The 18,007-nt window shown below is 26.4% G+C and overlaps 4 protein-coding genes across 11 annotated transcripts; 2 read left to right on the top strand and 2 right to left on the bottom strand.

Moving 5' to 3' along the window:
* The first annotated feature begins 4,706 nt into the window (after positions 1-4,706).
* Positions 4,707-6,621, top strand: LOC117207032 (histone deacetylase complex subunit SAP30 homolog). Its single transcript, XM_033446844.1, has 3 exons — positions 4,707-5,465; positions 5,977-6,204; positions 6,335-6,621. Exons 1-3 carry the CDS (start codon positions 5,295-5,297, stop codon positions 6,461-6,463), a joined length of 528 nt encoding a protein of 175 aa, XP_033302735.1. The 5' UTR covers positions 4,707-5,294; the 3' UTR covers positions 6,464-6,621.
* Positions 6,622-6,623: 2 nt separating this feature from the next.
* On the bottom strand, positions 6,624-9,282 carry LOC117207029 (exosome complex component RRP45-like). The gene is made up of 10 exons (XM_033446840.1): positions 9,131-9,282; positions 8,797-8,920; positions 8,640-8,734; positions 8,219-8,441; positions 7,805-8,022; positions 7,497-7,724; positions 7,283-7,416; positions 7,098-7,180; positions 6,894-7,017; positions 6,624-6,812 (listed from the first exon to the last, which is right to left on the bottom strand). The coding sequence occupies exons 2-10, from the start codon at positions 8,860-8,862 to the stop codon at positions 6,751-6,753; spliced, it is 1,233 nt and encodes a 410-aa protein (XP_033302731.1). The 5' UTR covers positions 8,863-8,920; positions 9,131-9,282; the 3' UTR covers positions 6,624-6,750.
* A 347-nt stretch (positions 9,283-9,629) lies between these two features.
* LOC117207030 (non-histone chromosomal protein 6-like) lies at positions 9,630-12,903 on the top strand. Of its 3 annotated transcripts, XM_033446841.1 has the most exons (7): positions 9,832-10,191; positions 10,915-10,997; positions 11,269-11,443; positions 11,589-11,707; positions 11,787-11,929; positions 11,987-12,161; positions 12,237-12,903. In XM_033446841.1, the coding sequence occupies exons 3-7, from the start codon at positions 11,335-11,337 to the stop codon at positions 12,297-12,299; spliced, it is 609 nt and encodes a 202-aa protein (XP_033302732.1). In that variant the 5' UTR covers positions 9,832-10,191; positions 10,915-10,997; positions 11,269-11,334; the 3' UTR covers positions 12,300-12,903. The 3 variants fall into 3 exon arrangements, with proteins under 3 accessions (XP_033302734.1, XP_033302733.1, XP_033302732.1); XM_033446843.1 differs by lacking the exons at positions 9,832-10,191; positions 11,269-11,443 and adding an exon at positions 9,630-9,741; XM_033446842.1 differs by lacking the exon at positions 11,269-11,443 and having other exon boundaries at positions 9,812-10,191.
* Positions 12,318-16,221, bottom strand: LOC117207027 (alkylated DNA repair protein alkB homolog 8). Of its 6 annotated transcripts, XM_033446833.1 has the most exons (9): positions 15,669-15,840; positions 15,363-15,409; positions 15,180-15,290; positions 14,879-15,110; positions 14,619-14,741; positions 14,334-14,531; positions 13,871-14,256; positions 13,630-13,785; positions 12,318-13,558 (listed from the first exon to the last, which is right to left on the bottom strand). In XM_033446833.1, exons 2-9 carry the CDS (start codon positions 15,369-15,371, stop codon positions 13,004-13,006), a joined length of 1,770 nt encoding a protein of 589 aa, XP_033302724.1. In that variant the 5' UTR covers positions 15,372-15,409; positions 15,669-15,840; the 3' UTR covers positions 12,318-13,003. The 6 variants fall into 6 exon arrangements, with proteins under 6 accessions (XP_033302724.1, XP_033302727.1, XP_033302728.1 ...); XM_033446836.1 differs by lacking the exons at positions 15,363-15,409; positions 15,669-15,840 and adding an exon at positions 16,138-16,221; XM_033446837.1 differs by lacking the exons at positions 15,363-15,409; positions 15,669-15,840 and adding an exon at positions 16,120-16,142.
* Between the last annotated feature and the right edge of the window lie 1,786 nt (positions 16,222-18,007).

The following is an 18,007-nucleotide window of genomic DNA, read 5'->3' as shown; positions in this document are numbered from 1 at the left end:
TACACGTAACATGTAGAGATACCCTGTCGCGGAGTAATACTTTATATCATACAGACATCGTATAAGTGTAAGAAAATAATAGAATAACAACGATAAAATTAAATATATAAAATCAAACTGACATATATAGCAAACTAATAATTTTCACTATTTCTTATTTCATAACAGAATCCCAAAAATAAACTGAATAATGCTTTTTTGCTTATACTATCTAATTTGATCTAAAAACACTATCCATTTTAAAAAATGATATAAGATAATTCTCTAACGTCATTTATCAGAAATGTAATTGTAGCAACATTATAATTAATAAATAAACGAATTATATAATATTAAATAACTAGTGAAGAACGTTATGGAAAACTGAACTCTGAAGATCAGTGAAAATATATTTTGAACTTATTCTCAATTTCTAAAAAACAATTTTGTGAATTATTTTTTACTATGTCTAGAAACATACTGTCTATATATATTTGTTTATTAAAAAAATTATTAATAATATAAGTTAATGACATTAATCAATTATTGTTAATTTATATCAATATATACATATATATATATATATATATATACATATTTGTATCAATTACTGAAATATTCAATTATTTTTCGTGGTTGTAGCTTATATTATGTTTAATTATAATATTGAAACTTTCAACTTTGCGCACATATTTCATTTTTATATTCATATAAATTCTTGTTTTGTAAACAATACAGATAAAAAATTGCTATCAGGAATGCAAGTTATGTTTTTTCTGTTACATTTCTGTTAATTAGTAACTCATAAAATTATGTGCACTAACATGTTTAGTTTATTCTTTTCGTTTTTTCTTGATATCTTTTTAAACAAATGACTGAAGACTATATCGAAAAATTAATGTCCGATACCTTTTTGTAATACAAATAAATACGAGCTATATTGAGAACATAGTACACAGTATAATCTACTCATAATTAGTTTTCACATTGTCCCGACATTGATCCATTAGTATTCTTTAATACTGGCTCAATAATAAATGTATCCGTATTATAAAAGATGATGATTTATGTGGATGGTGGTAATATTATACTGTCCACAGTATCTACGTATAATATGACTACGTCGAATATACATAAAATCGAATAACTGGTTTACTCCTGATTTCATAACATTACATGCTATGTGTCAGGTGCATTTTGTATAAGCAAATTTATCGCGTTTTTTGGATAGTGTAACATTAATTTCAAAAATATGCAAAAAATTGCAATTAATTGAATATTCAGTATAGCATTGAATATTCAATAAATGTTTTCTAATTTTGGATCTTATTTTATGTTTTTGAATATGGTAGTAATATACATACTGTAATTATTGCACAAAATGATTTAAAAGAGAAAAAGGATGTTCAAATTAAAGCTATAAAATAGTTCATTAATTTAATATCAAACAGCATCGAAAATATTTTGTGTACTAAACGGGCACGATTTATAAATCAAAATCTTATCTCCGGTTCATCGTTTGGAGTACAGAGAGAACGATTATGGTCCGATGGAATTATCAATGCATTTCATATTAGAACTTTGATAAAAAAAGTCAGAATGGCTGTATCATATATTAAGAAAATGTTTAAAAAATGTACTTAAAATATAGATTTTTTCTTATAATTTAAATATTTCATAATTTGAAAATTTTGTATATAAATTAGATGCAAAATATTTATATTGGTTTCAACAAATCAAATAAATACAATTAAAATTAAAAAATTAAATATCTAATACAAATTTAAAAATTATTTTTATATAAATAGGTGAGTCATTGATAATTTTCTATCAGGTGTGTAAATATAGATATGACATATAGTATTGAAGAATTAGTAATATTGTTATTGTAGAAATTCCAGACATTCCAATCCAATAAACAATAATTGTAGTATCCAAGAGCACATATTAATACATGTAAAAAATATATATCTTTAAGAAAAAAAAGTTGTGATTTGATAACGTGTTGTGAGTATAAGCAAAAGAGACGAATAAGTATAATATCACGTATACATCTCTACCGGACTACATGTAAGCTCATATTACGCACACACAACAAGTACAGTGACGTTTGCGTATTGCAAACATGTCTTCCGTACATTGATTATATTCCCACCATTTTATATATAATCAACCACATATTTCAATATAAAATGATCTGGTGTTTTATTTATATTAGACATATAAAAGAACAATAACGTCGACAAATTTTAGGAACTGACCAAAAATATTATATGTTATAATGTAGAAATGCAATAATAGCCGAAGAAAGAAAGTAAAAATTATTTTGGCGCCTTGTATAGTACGTTTCGTTGATGATATGGCGCAGACAGTAAAAACAGACGCTTAAGAGACGCTTACGTGTAAACATACTGTGCATAACGCTCGTTCTTTCTCGTTTTACTATTCATTGATTCGTTTAACACAAATCGTAAAAATGATTTTCGTTAACTCAACTACATTCGTATTATTCTATAAAAGTGAATAAAATAGGACGTAAATATGCCATTGTCGATTATGCACATATAATTTTAAGAGACCAGAGAATTGGATGTGAGCGGGAAATCAAAAGCAATATAATATATTATAAACCACGTTATGGATAACAAACTAATGACTAAAAGTCCCTCTCATTTTTTACACATTTTCCAATTGCACCGTGCTCGCTGCTATAATTTAAGGATTAAACGGGAAATTAATCGTTATAAAACTATGACGAGTACTATAGTGCAAGATCCCATATATGCCAATGCATGGCGCAAGTAGCCAAACAGAGACTGATCGTACGCGGGCTATAGCCTTGACGGATGATTTATGACGAAACACTCGTGACACAGGCCACGCCGACATTTTACATTATGAATCTAGAATATCCACGTTTTCACGACAGTGAAAACTGTCACATGAAATTCCTTCACGTATTTATACATAATGATAACAAAGTATACGAGAACCTTCCTGCTAAACACATCTCTGGGCAGCCATTTGCTATGACGGCTGTGTAGAAATAAAAGGTATATGCACAGTACGCAACACAGTAGCACTTCACTAAATAATAGCTCGTATTACGCTTATCATACTATGATGATAGCCTATTGATCAATTGTTGGTCGCCAAAATCTGTCAACACTCAAAAAGAAAAATATTTGGATTTTTCTTACCTGAACGGTCCTCTACAGCTAAAAGGATTCTCAGCTTCGAATATCGCGACCCCACGCCACTTGTGCGGCATATGAAAGTGTATGGGGAAAATCTGTATTACTATTGGCTTATTTCAGATAAGCCGCAAAAAGTAAGCCAATCAGCATCAACCTTTTATGTTTTGAAGCGTTTCTTTTTGCCCCCCCCCAATAAAATGTCTGCTGGTGGAAAGGGCGCGAAAAATCATGCATGGAAAACTGCCTACACAATATCATTCGCTTCACAGTAAACAATATCGTTTTCTACCCTATTGAATAAACGTATGTTTAGCAATAAAACGTATTTACTATGTTTGACTAGAATAATAATACCTTTAGACAAATAAATAGTTTAAATCATTAAGGTTAGAATTTATTATTATTGTAGATGGCGCTAGATTCCGAAAGCTAAATGTTGAGGCGCAAATTGCAGTACCGCCAACATGATGCATAAAGTATTCATGCATATAGATATATATATATATATATATACACATATATGTGTGTTTTATATATGTGTATACATATATATAATATCTTTCTTTAATTTAATGAATTATTTTGTACTATGGAGATAAATATGTTTAAGTAATAAAAAATAAATGATATAGTTGTTTTATTAAATATTCTGAAATACATATATGTAATAATCTTTAACATAAAAAAATAACTGCACACAGTTTTTATTATAAATAAACAGCTATTTATAAAAATTTGTATTGCACATATTATACTTATTAGTATTATATGAAATATAATATTTATAAATCCGTTTTTATTAACCATAATACATTTACGAATTTACGTAAAGAAAGAATTGAAATACTATAATAAATTTTTGCAAATATGTATGTTAAACTACGAATTTAAAATATAAAATTATACAAATGAGTTAGAAGTTATACGCTATATGTAATTTATATTTTATTATATATATAAATTCTACTAATATCTTTTCTATAACAATTACGATTTTTCAAAAAATATATTAATTTGTTCACAAAATATGTTTTATATTGAGAATATGACATAAATCATATATGTATAATAGCAGAGAGAATATCTTATAATAGATATATTTATTAGCTTTATTCATACATACATGCATATATATATATAATAAACATGCAACATGTGAAAGAAAAGAAACTAGTTTTCCAAATCAAAAACTTTATAATTTTTTTTATTAGATATTGCTTTTTGTTATCTTTATCTTTTCTTCTTATCCCACAGACTATAAACGTATGATTTATTTTGGAAAATATTTTTAGTAAATATGAATTTGATAGAAAAGCTAAATGAATTCAAAACAAACAAGAAGTAATAATAACAATGCAAAATATAAAATATTGATAAAATACTATACGGATTATGAAATATATACATTTATATGATTAATTACAAGTTGTTCATTTTGAGCCAATGACAAAATTTATAGTTGGTAAAACTGATTTTTGCTGTATAGGGATTTCTTAAAGCTAAACCTTGTCGTCCATGTATATGTATATCCATTTATATATTTATATTATACATGCATGCACATATGTATCTTCAGTTCACGTAGTATCATATGAATCAATGTAGATGTGTAAATAATAAAACGCGGTGAAGTGCTGTAACATAGGATTTTAAAGAATTCTGTAGAAACATAGACGTATTGCGAGGAAGTGTGGTGTCAAATGTTTGTCTTCTAACAAAATTTTCAAAGCATTTGCAGTAACAGATACGTTTAAATATTTCGTATGTTAAATTGTTTGAGAGAAAGAAAGTGAAACATTATACGACATCGTTTAACATTGATGTCTTCGTAATACGCAAACTCTACTATTTAAATTATCGATTTGTGAGCTTGAATCGTTACATTAAATAAAATTCTTTTTATACCGGCAACTGAAGAATAAGTTTCTTTGAAAAGCTATCGATAACAAATGAAATTGAACGGGAAATTATGACTGTGAATAATAGGCATCGCCGAGTATATTTTACTCTCAGACACGCCGTTTTTTGACGCAAAACACGTACACCAAAAAATCTCGAGGTTGTTAAAGTTCTAAATACTCTTCATACTGATTTAGTTGATGTTAAGAATAAAAAAAAATGAATGGATTCAGTACCGGTGAAGAAGATTCCAGAGGAGCTGCTGATCAAATTTGTTGCCTTGTAGATGAGGGTGAACGATGCACTCGACCAGCTGGCAACGCTTCTTATAGCAAACGTATTCAAAAAACTGTAACTCAACGACGATTAAAACTTAATCTTGATCCAGTGGTAAGATTAATGACTACAAATTATGTTACAATACATATACTTGTCATTTTCTTTTAAGTTTATTTTAAGATTTCTTTTCTATAATTTTGGATGTTATGTGTCATTCATGAAAGATTTAGTCATTATTTTTGTAAAATAGCATTATTTTAGTTTTCTTTTTAAGATTCTTTATAAAAAATTAAAGTTATTGAGCATGTCACAATGTCATGCTGGTACAAGTCTTGGAAGTAAATTTATATACCAGTTATGATTCATCTATATTACTATTAATTTTCTTAAGTGCTAATAATATGTGCAGTCTAAGTCATACATACAATTTAAAAAGTAAAAAAATAGTAGTCTCAGTATTTTTATAAATACTGTATCTTGTATTTATATTTTATTAATATTTTTTTAATCTTTTGTAATACTTTATGAATAGTTCATTTAAAGAAAAATTTTTAAATATCAAAAGTAGTTATAAATGATTAAGTGATAATAACATGTCATTATATATCTTGTCTATCATTAGGCACGTCATATATATATTTGTGATTATCATAAACAAGTGATACAATGTGCAAGATCTAAGCAACAACAGCAGCGTAGACGCAAGGATTCAGAAGAAGATTCAGGTGAAACGGATAATGATCTTCCTGAAGTTGATCTTTTCCAATTACAAGTCGGTACACTAAGGCGATATAAAAGGCATTATAAAGTTTCTACACGTCCAGGTTTAAATAAAGCTCAATTAGCTGATGTATGTATTAAACAAAAATATATATTTTAAACAAAAATTATTATGTTTTTGAGAATGTCTACTTACTGTACTTGTAATAATTTATATAAAATATTTAAAATATTATAATATGTATATTGTTTCCTTCCAGACTCTTATGAAGCATTTTAAGACCATCCCTGTAATTGAAAAAGAAGCATTAAGCTTTTTCATTTACACAGTAAAAACCAATGCCAACAAATTGGATCAAAAGAATGGTTTAAGTAATGATACGACATAGCCTAGGCCTCATTTCATGAGTTTTGTTACTGTAATAACATTTTATTAGTAAGATCAAAAATATATGTATGGATTTTTACTTGTTAATAGGCATAGGTATTTTATAAGAGCTATGTATAAAAAATATATATATTAGAAATATAACAATACATAATAAAATGTTGCTTATTTATACCATTCATTTTTATTTTCTTTGTCATTTGAAAAAAATACTATTTAATAATAAGTAGATAAAACAATGATTAAATTATACTTTTATATAATTTTGATTTGTTATGTATTCACTTATTACATTAAATCCTTTACTTCTAACATTTCGATAGCTTCTTCTTCACTGTCTCCACTTAATTCTAAAACAATAATTGTTCGATTAATTATTTATAAACCATTTATCAAAAATGTTATACATAGAAATGAATTATATAAAATACCTATATCTTCTATTTTATTTTCTTCTTTCTTTATCTCCGCAGTAATTTCAACATCGTTTGTTTCTTCTTCTGAGGATTCTGATAAATTCCATGTATTAGGTCCACCTTCGCCAAATGACATACCCTATGGAAATAGTTTTAAAATGTTGATTACATTAGCCATATTAAATTGTAATGTAACCTTTTAAGTGAATAGATATTTACTGTATTTGTTATTAACTCAGCAGAACCTTCTCCAGGCTTTATAATCGTACAATTTTCATCTTCTTCCTCTTTCTCTCTGTCAACTTAAAAACAAAAGTAAATACAAATGTATGTAAGATTACAATAGATGGTTGTTTAGTATCATTGCTTTTGCACTATACTGTTATGATCAATGAATTATTTACCAGTAGATTCCATTTTTTCTATTTCACCCCATTTACGCAGTTTAATACTGATACATTCACTATTCATAGTTGTCAACTTCTTTGTAATTATGCACTCTTTAAAGCGATTTACATTACGATTATCTTTCTTGTACCTAAACATATATTTATAAAATGAAAATAATCTAATATGGGAAATAAAAGATATAAAATAACTAAAAAATGAAAGTTTTACCTTGTTTCTACATCATAATTTACTGCTTCTTTTATTTGTTGCACTAATTGAACAGCATAATTTGTTGCATAATTAGAAACTGCTGATATCACGTCTTCAACAGTCATAGTTTTTGTCAAATAATTAAAATGTAAACTACAAAGTTCTCTATACGAATTAATACCAAGAGTAAGTTGAGCTACACCAACTCTTTCTTCTAAATATGTTGGATCCATAACTGTACTTCCACTAAGAAGATATAATTTTATAACAAATTTTATTACTTGGAACGGGTTATTTAAAATAATTACACAATTTAAATAATTAACCTTTCAAATGTTATAAAAGAGACACACACTGGATAATGATATAATGTTAAAGGTAAAGGGTCTTTTTCAGAAAATGGATGAACTATAATATCTTCACCATTTGAAGTTACATCAGGCCTATGGAAATGTGAGAGAGCAGCTAATGTTGCAATGGAAGCACAATCGATTAAATTTCCATCATGATTAATAACGTTAACATCAACCCTTAAATTCCACACCTGTATTAATTAAAAAATATCTCATGTCATATTAATATCCAAATATAAAACGTAATTAAAATAATATTTTATGCAAATATATATAGAATTTGTCATATAACTGTTAACTCTTATATATCCTGTTACAATTACTACTAACATCTTGATTAATTTCAGGTAATTAAAAGTTCAAAGTGTTTAAGACGATATTCCTTACTTGTTTATCAGCTATGATACATAAGGATTCTAAATCTATACATTTAGAATCTTGATAACATTTTTCAAGTTGTCTGCTAATCAATACTGAAATCTCAGATTGTCTACCACCATCAAAATGCTGTGCAGCCATTGGATTAAGTTCAACATTTATATGTAGCATTCCTTCATTAGGACGAGAAGTCTTAGGTTGTTGAATATCACATGTTACTTGTGCTATAACTCTATAATAAAATTATTACTTTACAATATCATAAAACATCTTATATATAAATTAAATACATAAATTTATAGGTATCTAATATTTATAGATAATATTAATATAAAAATATTCTTATTTGTACACATTCAAAGAAATAAATTATATTAATAGTATCTATAATACTTTTAAGTAAATATTACATTATTGAGTTTGTTCTTACCTAGTTTGACCAAGCAAAACCATACAACTACCCCAATTGGATGCAAAATAAATTTTAGCAGGTCGTGCTTCAAATAAACATCTGCCATCCAATCGCTAAAACACATTTTAACCAATTTTAAACTTTTACATACAATAAGATATTAAAAAATACATACTGTGCCTTGTTCCACTGATTTATTTACAAAGTTCTTTTCACAATTCGTTAGCAGAACTTCCTTCATGATTTAAAATATTTATTTACCCATCAAACACGTGTAAAATGTTGAACAAAAATATAACCTTAAATCAACGATATTACATATTTATCATATAAGTTTTATATTTTACTATCTTATCATCGTCAAATTATATTTATGATTAATTAATGTGCGTGTAACATAAATTAATTTTTCTTCCATTAATAGTTGCAAATAAAAAATAAGTAAATATTTTTAAATACTATCCCAAACTACTTTTTACTATCGAAGCTTTATATGATAGCATCCATGCATTTCGATATTCTATTTTCGAGGTAGTCGCTCTAAAACCAAGATTATGATAAGAGGATAATTTTGAAGAGCTTGTTGATATTAATTTGTTATTATTAAGTCGTGAAAGATATTAAAAATGAATTTTAAAAAGTTAGTTATATTCCAATTTCTCTAAACATTAAACCCATTTACATGTGACAGATTTTTTTAAATTAATTATAGAAAGTATACTTCATTTTTAAAATGTTTATATACAGAAAATATCTATCTATTATAAACATATTTAAAAATTGAATGTAATTATCAACACTTATCTTATTTTATATAGTTTGCACATTTTTCTAAACGAGAATTAAACCAATGTTTAATCATGCGAATGACGTTTTATAATATTTAAGAACGATATAGAAAAAGTATACATTAAGTTAATGTTTGTTCCCGTACATATTTTATTCCAATCGATATCGTCAAAAAATATATGTATTGATGACATTTGACATCATCGTCCGACGTATGAACTTCCCTTAATACTTCCTTTATTAAAGAATTGTTGTTCTCAATTCCTTCGAAATTGTAACATGATTTTAGAAATAGAAGCCGAAATAGAACAACGAAACGTTTAACAATAAGGTAATAAGTTTAAAGTCTTGTAAAAATAAATAGTATTAAAAAATGTATGTATTAGTGCACGCGCTCGCGCGTATTATATATGTATATATACACCACACAAGTGGCCATGCCCGGTCATATCTGCTTCAATCAGCTTGGTTTATACGATCTGTTTTTAACGTTGAGTCTTGTCGTCAATAATCTGAATTCTATGGTTCAATAACTGGCGAATATCGTATTCGTGAATATCCCGAATTTCAAGAAATTTCAATCTGTGTGTTTGGTAAAAGTTGTATTTAGATATCATACGCGTTTCGTATATAATGCTGATCACGGTACGCGTGATATGTACGGATAGATACGTATAGATAGGGCCGATCTGTGGAATGGATGCTTAATAAGTTACATTTCGCGTTGCCTATAATTACCTTTCCCGAGTCCTTTTGTAACGTTTACTTTCAGTTATTATCGGTAAGTTTGATTACCATCTACATCGCGTATCTAGCTATATTCCGTTCGCTACTTTTTCATTCTTTCAAGTTGTGTATCGTCGTAAGATAGCTTTTACATTGTGTTGTTGTAGTAGCGATTGCCTTTGTACGTCATCTGTAGGTAAATATCTGTTACATTCGCCTCTTTCGTTACTTATATATTTTTAATATATTTGAGTATTTCATTATTTTCTCAGTTATTTTTTGATAATCATATATTTATTCATCTCATATTTGAAAATATTTCGTTTCTCTACAAGGTATTTGATATATATATATGTGTGTGTATATGTATATGTATATGTATATCATTTTTCGGTTTATATCATAATGAAAAAGTTCGATGTTCATATAATTTAAATAGAATTTTTATCACAAATTCTAATTGTATTTATTTAAAATGTAGTTTATATTTGTTTATATTTAAATAATAATTTACAATATTTATAAAAATTGAATTTTCTCTCTTGGCAATAAAAGTAGTATAAACAAAAATTTTTCAAATTGCGAAATTTTACATTAATTATGCGCAACATGTAATTAATATAACAAATCAAACAAATCTCTCCATATAACATTGTTCTATCAGTAACTAATTTATTAGAAAGCAAAAGAGAACATTATGTTTTATTATTATTATGTAATTTATGTAATTTAATTTATAATATTTTAAACAATTTTGTGTATTTTTATATTTCTACAGAACTTGAAATATTCATCTATGATGCTGTTTTATTAAGGACATGACAACAATCTGTTATATATTTACTGTAAACTATATTTGTGGTAAGTAATATTTAATATCTAATCACTATCATAAAATATTTAAATGTTTTAGTCCTACATAATATAAAAAGTTGGTATAAGAATTGTATTTTTATTTGCATCTTATTTTTATGCAAATAAAAAAGATACTTGATTTATAAATTATACTATAAATAATATATTTAAAACTTTGATTTACTATTTCATATTTTACATATTTCTTTATCAAATTTTATTTTATAATGATTAAAAATAACAAATCAATAAAATATAAAGAAAATGTTATTTGTAGATTACTGTGGTTTTGGATAAATCATTCATTTCTTGATCGAAACATTATAAAGAATTTTATACAGTTATGGAATCAAATGACAGAAAAAATGTTTATCTTGCAAAAACGGGTGATAATTCCTTGAATTCTGGAATGAGAGACACGATGATTGTTGGTCAGACAAATATGACACCAGGTAAAAGTGTATTATATTTATATAAAATGTAGATTTAAATAAAATTTTGTTATAAATAAATAAAATGGTACAAAAATATGATATTCATCAAGAAACTTACAATTAAATTATGACTTTTTATATGTTTATTTGTTTAATTTGTTAGAATGTGGTGAACCTGTGATGAAGCCTGGAAATGTGTCCAGTGTTTCAAACAATCAAGCAAAGTGGTCAAATACTCAAAGTAAGAATTTTATAATTAATGCAGTCCCAGTGAAAAACGAGGTAAGTATATAAAATGAGTAGTAATTTATGTAATAAGAATATATATACATGTGTTAATGGAATTACATTGTATTTTTAGATTGTCCATCTTGAAGATGGCGCGCATTGCAATAAAAAGATGTATTATTACGATAGACATTACACAGGTCATGAAGAAACAGAGAGACCAACACGTAGAGGAACAAAACGATACAGAGACAAAGATGCACCTAAAAGGGCACTGTATGTGTTTACAATGTTGATTGATGTTTGATGTATTTTTTACAAGTGTCGTTTTAGGTCTGCCTTTTTCTATTTTTGTCAAGAATTACGTGGAAAAATGAGAGAATTACATCCAGAAATGGGAGTTGGTGATATTGCTAAAGAGCTGGGTAAATTATGGATGAGTACAGATCTTCAAACTAAATCAAAATATATGGCAATAGCAGAAGAGGATAGAGCCAGATACGAAAGAGTAAATAACTTATTCAATATTTTTATTAATATTAAAATGTAATTTTAACAGATGTTTGAACTTCTAATTATTTAGGAAATTATTGCATACAATAAAAGAGTAAAAAACTATGATCCAGAAGAAGTTGGACCTGTATAAGTTTCTCAATCTATTAAGAATGAAGGGACAGTGTACTTTGCCCTAAATCAAGCACTCGCCAATTAAAAATGTATAACAATTTTACTAATAGTTTAGTATTGTCAATCGTTGTATATATTACGTACACTGTTGACATCAACAAATCTGAAGAAAAATCATGTGCTATCAAATTTGGTTATAATTCTTGGAAATAGCATTTGAAACCAACTGTTCTTTTTCATTTATTTGACAAATTGAATATAATTTTTTGTGAATAAGGTGTGCTAATATATTTACAAACGATATCTAATACAAGTAATAACATTAATATCAATAGTAATAATACTGAAAAGTATGATGCAGATAATAATAACATTATTATTATTATTAAAGGATGATAATCTTTATTGCTATTAAATATGTTATACACAATTGAAGCACAATACAAGTAAAAGTCAAGCAGAGTGAGCTTTGTACAGTGCACTTTTCTTGTCTAATTATGCATTATTCATGTTTATAATGATAAAATTAGATATCAGGGACTATTTATATCTAAAACCCTGTATAGAACATATATTCCATGTATTTTGTTCTTTTTCCAATAAAGATAAAATCATTTAAAGCATTTATAATCCTTATACTCTTGTTATATTTTTAAACTTATTATTTCTTTACTAATATTGTGAAAAGATGATTAACATGATTCTGATTAAAAATTGATTTCATTAATTTATTTGATCTTTTTTGCATAAAATTACACACCAATTCCCTTGATCATAATACACCTTGTTTATTGTAAGATTCGGCACTTCCGAACATAATTGTGATAGTTCATTTTCTTCAAACACATGATAATATCTAAGGAAGTTGCCACCTCCTTTTCTTTTCCATGGAACAAGCATATCCTTACAGACAAATTTTGTACGATTTTCATGCACAGGTAATGTTATACCATATTCTGTTAATTTTTGTGTATGTGAAATATTGTCTTCCTTTTTACTTAAATTATATCGCAAGTAAGCTGTTTGAATAGAATCCTTTTCTTGTTCTTTTGCCCATACATAAATTAAACATTTTCCATTTGGCCTAAGAATTCTTGTTAATTCAGAAATGGCTTGTTTCCTTCGCTCATGAGTCGAAAGATGATGAATTACAGCTATACATATTACTGCATCCAGACTATTGTCTTTATAAGGTAAATATAAACAGTCAGATAGGGATACTTCGAAACCTTTACTGCGACAAATTTTCATTAAATTGTAACTTCTATCACATCCAACCTATATTATAGAGGGTTTGTTTTTATATTATGCTTGTTATTATATAAAGTTAAATGATGTGTAATACACACCTTAAATATATCTTTAGCTTGATAAAGATATTTACCATTCCCGCATCCTACATCTAATAAGATATCACCTGTATTTAAAGTTTGAAGGAATTTGGTTACATTGGGCCATTGTTTATGCCTTGTTTCATCAAAATGATTTGAAATTTTATCATAAACCTACATATAAAAAAGTTGCAAACTTATTTAATAACTCATTAAATATAAGTACAATCGCACATAAATGGTAATTTATAATACATACATCATGAACATAAGAATTTTCTATTCCTAGAGCTATTTTATTATCGATCAGAGTAGTAGCGTTATTCTGTTTAGTATCGCAATATTCTGGAAAATTACAGCAACAATCACCCCTGTGTATTTTCCGGAATGTAAACGATACTCTTGTTCCTCGTGGTTGAGTTGTCACTCCATTTGAAGATTTTACTATGTCATTATGTCTAGGACAAATTCCATGCGACCAGGCATAACGGGCTTCTCCTGACATGATTAACAATGAGCGAGCAGGCAAAAGGACAGCAGCTTTTTCATTTTCTCGTTTAAAATCCATTATGCAAGCTGAGCCCAATGATAATGACAATATACTATCTTCAAACGCACTATGTGTATCAATATGTGGAGGAATACCTTAAAATTTAAAACATTACTATTGTATTTATTTGAAAAAATGAAGTATGTTAAAGGATAATCTTTGTGAAACATACCTTGACCAGGTAAATAATGATTAATTGTCAATTGATCATATTCATATGGAGCATCATGATATTTTTTGAACAGCGTTTTTAAAAATCGATAGTTTTCAGGTATAGGTATAATAGGTTTATCTGGATCTACTTTATTTGAATTATATTGAAATTCATATCCAAAGTGTTTAACTTTCCTATGTTTTAATTCTGACGATTCTGAAAAAGAGATTTATATTGCAGTTAAATTTACATAATTTGATAATTTGTAATGTTCTTTTATTAAAGTAACAAGATTTTTGTTACCTTCATTAGACCAATTAATTGTACTTAATAACATTTCTTCTTCTTTTTCAGTGATAAAATTTTCTATTAGTTTAAGTCCAGGAGGAAGATTTGAAGACCACCCACAATAATTTAAATCAGGGACTAAAACAAATTCATAATTTAAAAATATAAAAATTTAATTTTTATATTTTGTATGGGTGAGTATAGATTTTAATTAATAATTAGTATTATAAGAAAATACAATAAATTCTATACGGATTTCAAGATAAATTATATACCTGATTCTGTAAATGTTGCATACAGTGGTGTACTTTGTCCATTAATTTTAATGTTACCATTAATTTTATTGTGTACATATGTAGCAACTTCTACTGAATAAAATTTAATAAAACAATATGACTTGTTTAGTGGCATTATTAAATCATATAAGTCAACAAATGGATCTATGACATCTTGTAATGTTTTTCTTTGTAAACCAGTCACTAATCCCGCATTACAAATCATTATGTACTGTAATATATTAAAATGAAAACATATTCCTAATATTATAATGAATAAATTACATAAATGAATACTAACCTGTGTAGGATTATCACAGCATTTAATATCCATATCCTTAAGAAGTCTATGATATGCTCGTCGTTGCTTACGGTGGCTCTTCTTGTTCAGTTTCTCTTCCATTATTTTTAACTATATTAAACCATATTGAATTATATTTTATAAATTTCCTTAAAATATATGCATGTTTATATTATTACATACTATATTCATTTGTATGTTCTTTTATTACATATACATAAATATTTTCCCTACGTAATAACATTTTTAGTTACTGCATACTTTTTTATATTTTCAGTTTATCTAGGAACATTAAAAAATCAATGTAATAGATGTACATTAAAATTTTATTTCATACAATATTTTCTATTTACGAATAATTAAATTAAAAAATAAAGTAAATAAATATACAGACGAATATTTATAGATCAGTATTTTTTGAGTACTTTGAATTTGATAAGTAAAATAAAATTATATCTTTTTATAATTAAATAGATAGCATTAATTTACTTAGTTTGTCTATATATTAAATGTCAATAGATTGTTCTGTGCACTAACTAAATATGTAACTTCATGTAACATTCAAGTAGTAAAATTCTTCTTGAAGTACTGTGCATGTGCAATGCTCAAGAATATAAAATAATTTTATCGTAAGATATACACACACACACAGATTTCTGTAAAAGATGTGGATAAACGTACATATGTACTTATAAATGTGCAGAAAGCTTTATAAACAAATCGATAACTTCATACATGTCATGTTCAAAATGAAATACATAAAAATATGTCAAATAAGAATATAATTAAATTTTCTTCTTCTTATTAAGTAAAATAATGAAGTTGTCAAAATATAACTGATGATTATCATTTAATCGAGATATGTCTAATGTCTAAACAGGATTTTAACTTCTGAAGGCTCAAATAATATTCTAGAATTCAAAGAATTAATTAAAATTACTTTTATCTAAATATTCACCCTGGTTCTTTATTTTGATTACCGATGAATCAGTAATATGTGCTAATAAAAAGTAAACTTTTACATTGATAGATGGTGCTATCATGCTCAAAATAGGGCACTTTGCACTAATTGTACTTAATAAATTAATTACTTATTTAATTTAATTAATTAGGATAACGGTATAATATTCTGATTTCTAGGAGTTAAAGGTTTAATTTCATTCTTGAGCAGTTCAAGAATTCGCCTTATAAATTAAGAAATTTCATATTTTAATTTTGTCATAAAGAAATTAGTTTCACCTTTTCACCGCTAGGTGGTTATAATGTTTCGTTGTCCATGGATTGGACGATTTTAAAAGCCTGTTTATAACTATGAAACCAGAGAGAATATTTAGATAAAAGCAATTTTAATTAACACTTTGGATTGTAAACTGTCATTCGAGTTTTCAAGAGTTAAAAGATTCGGTCTTAGAGCTGAAAAATTTGGATTCTTTAATTTTGCTACCTGCCTATTGAACATAATTGAATATACATACATAAGTACATATCAAACGTAATATTTCAAGATTAGATGATAGGAATGGTAAGGTATATCATTGAATTTGTTTTTTCATACTCTATTAGGATATCGAAAAATAAATATACGATTTTATTAAAAAAAATATTGATGGCCTTTAAATTCCGTAAAAAAAATGATGATAAAAAAATGCTATTTCCACCATTGTATGTGGCTTTTGAAATAATGTAGCTTCGTCCTGAGAAGTTTTTTCATACAATAATACATAGGTTAGATATTTAGATGATCCCATTTAGTTCGTTCAGCAATTTAAATAAGTATTCTATATTAACAGCTGAAACAATTTTGTAATGTTTCCTAGAAGAAAATGGGCATAGATGTCGACACAGTAACTTTGATTTTTGTCTTCAAATATTTGTATTAGAATGCTTATTTTCTAAATGTGTGAAACGCGTTTGAAAGGGAAACTTATTGTGTCAAATATATGTTACTTCGATTATAATGTCCTCTAATTGCAGAAATTATTAAATAATTCATATTAAGAAATTTTATCAAATGAACTGATACAATTTTATAAACTTTATTTATAATTAATGAGTTATGTCTCACATGTCAATATTTATTTTATTATTGTACTATATTATTACTATTTACGATATATATAATTACTATTACTGTATTTATTTTTTCATTTTATCACATTAATCTTTTCTCTTTTATTTTCAAGGTTTGTAATATCTCTTTTTTTTCTGATGTTCGTTTTAGTCTCCCAAATTATTCAGAAATTTATATTTTGAACGTTCAGTGGTAAATAATTTATTGTAAGTACTATATCAATCATCGTTATTATTACTATTATTTATCGTATCGTTATAAATCTTTCCGAACGTCAGGCATTCATTAAAGCATCTGTTATATGATAAATACAATTGTCATCTCTTTCTTAAAAAAAATACCTTCTTAATAACTATTTATGTTTCATCTGAACACAGTTTCAATTCCTAATTCTTCTTTTTCATTTTGTAATAGCTGAGCGAAAGAGGGCGAGGGAGAGGAGAGACGGAGAGAGAGAGAATATATCAGATTTAAAGTAGTTTAAACATTTTCGAATTGTCTTTGAGGAGATTAAAAAATATTAAAATTCAAAAGGTTTGCAACCAGATAATCTTCTTGGCAATTCAATTACTCTTCATAAAATTGTAAAAAAGATTCCCATTAATTTTCCTTTCTCATGCCATAATAGATGAGAATATATCGGATTTAAAGTACAATTGAAATCTTTCAGAATTGTCTTTCACGAGGTCGAAAGGATATTAAAATTCAAAAGATTTCCATCTGTATAATCTTCCTCGCGATCCGATTACTTTTTACA

Source organism: Bombus bifarius, unplaced genomic scaffold (assembly GCF_011952205.1).
Source record: "Bombus bifarius isolate JDL3187 unplaced genomic scaffold, Bbif_JDL3187 scf7180000008014, whole genome shotgun sequence".
Classification (NCBI taxonomy): Eukaryota; Metazoa; Arthropoda; class Insecta; order Hymenoptera; family Apidae; genus Bombus; species Bombus bifarius.
Note: the sequence above shows the minus strand (reverse complement) of the source record. Positions and strands in the feature narration are given on the sequence as shown.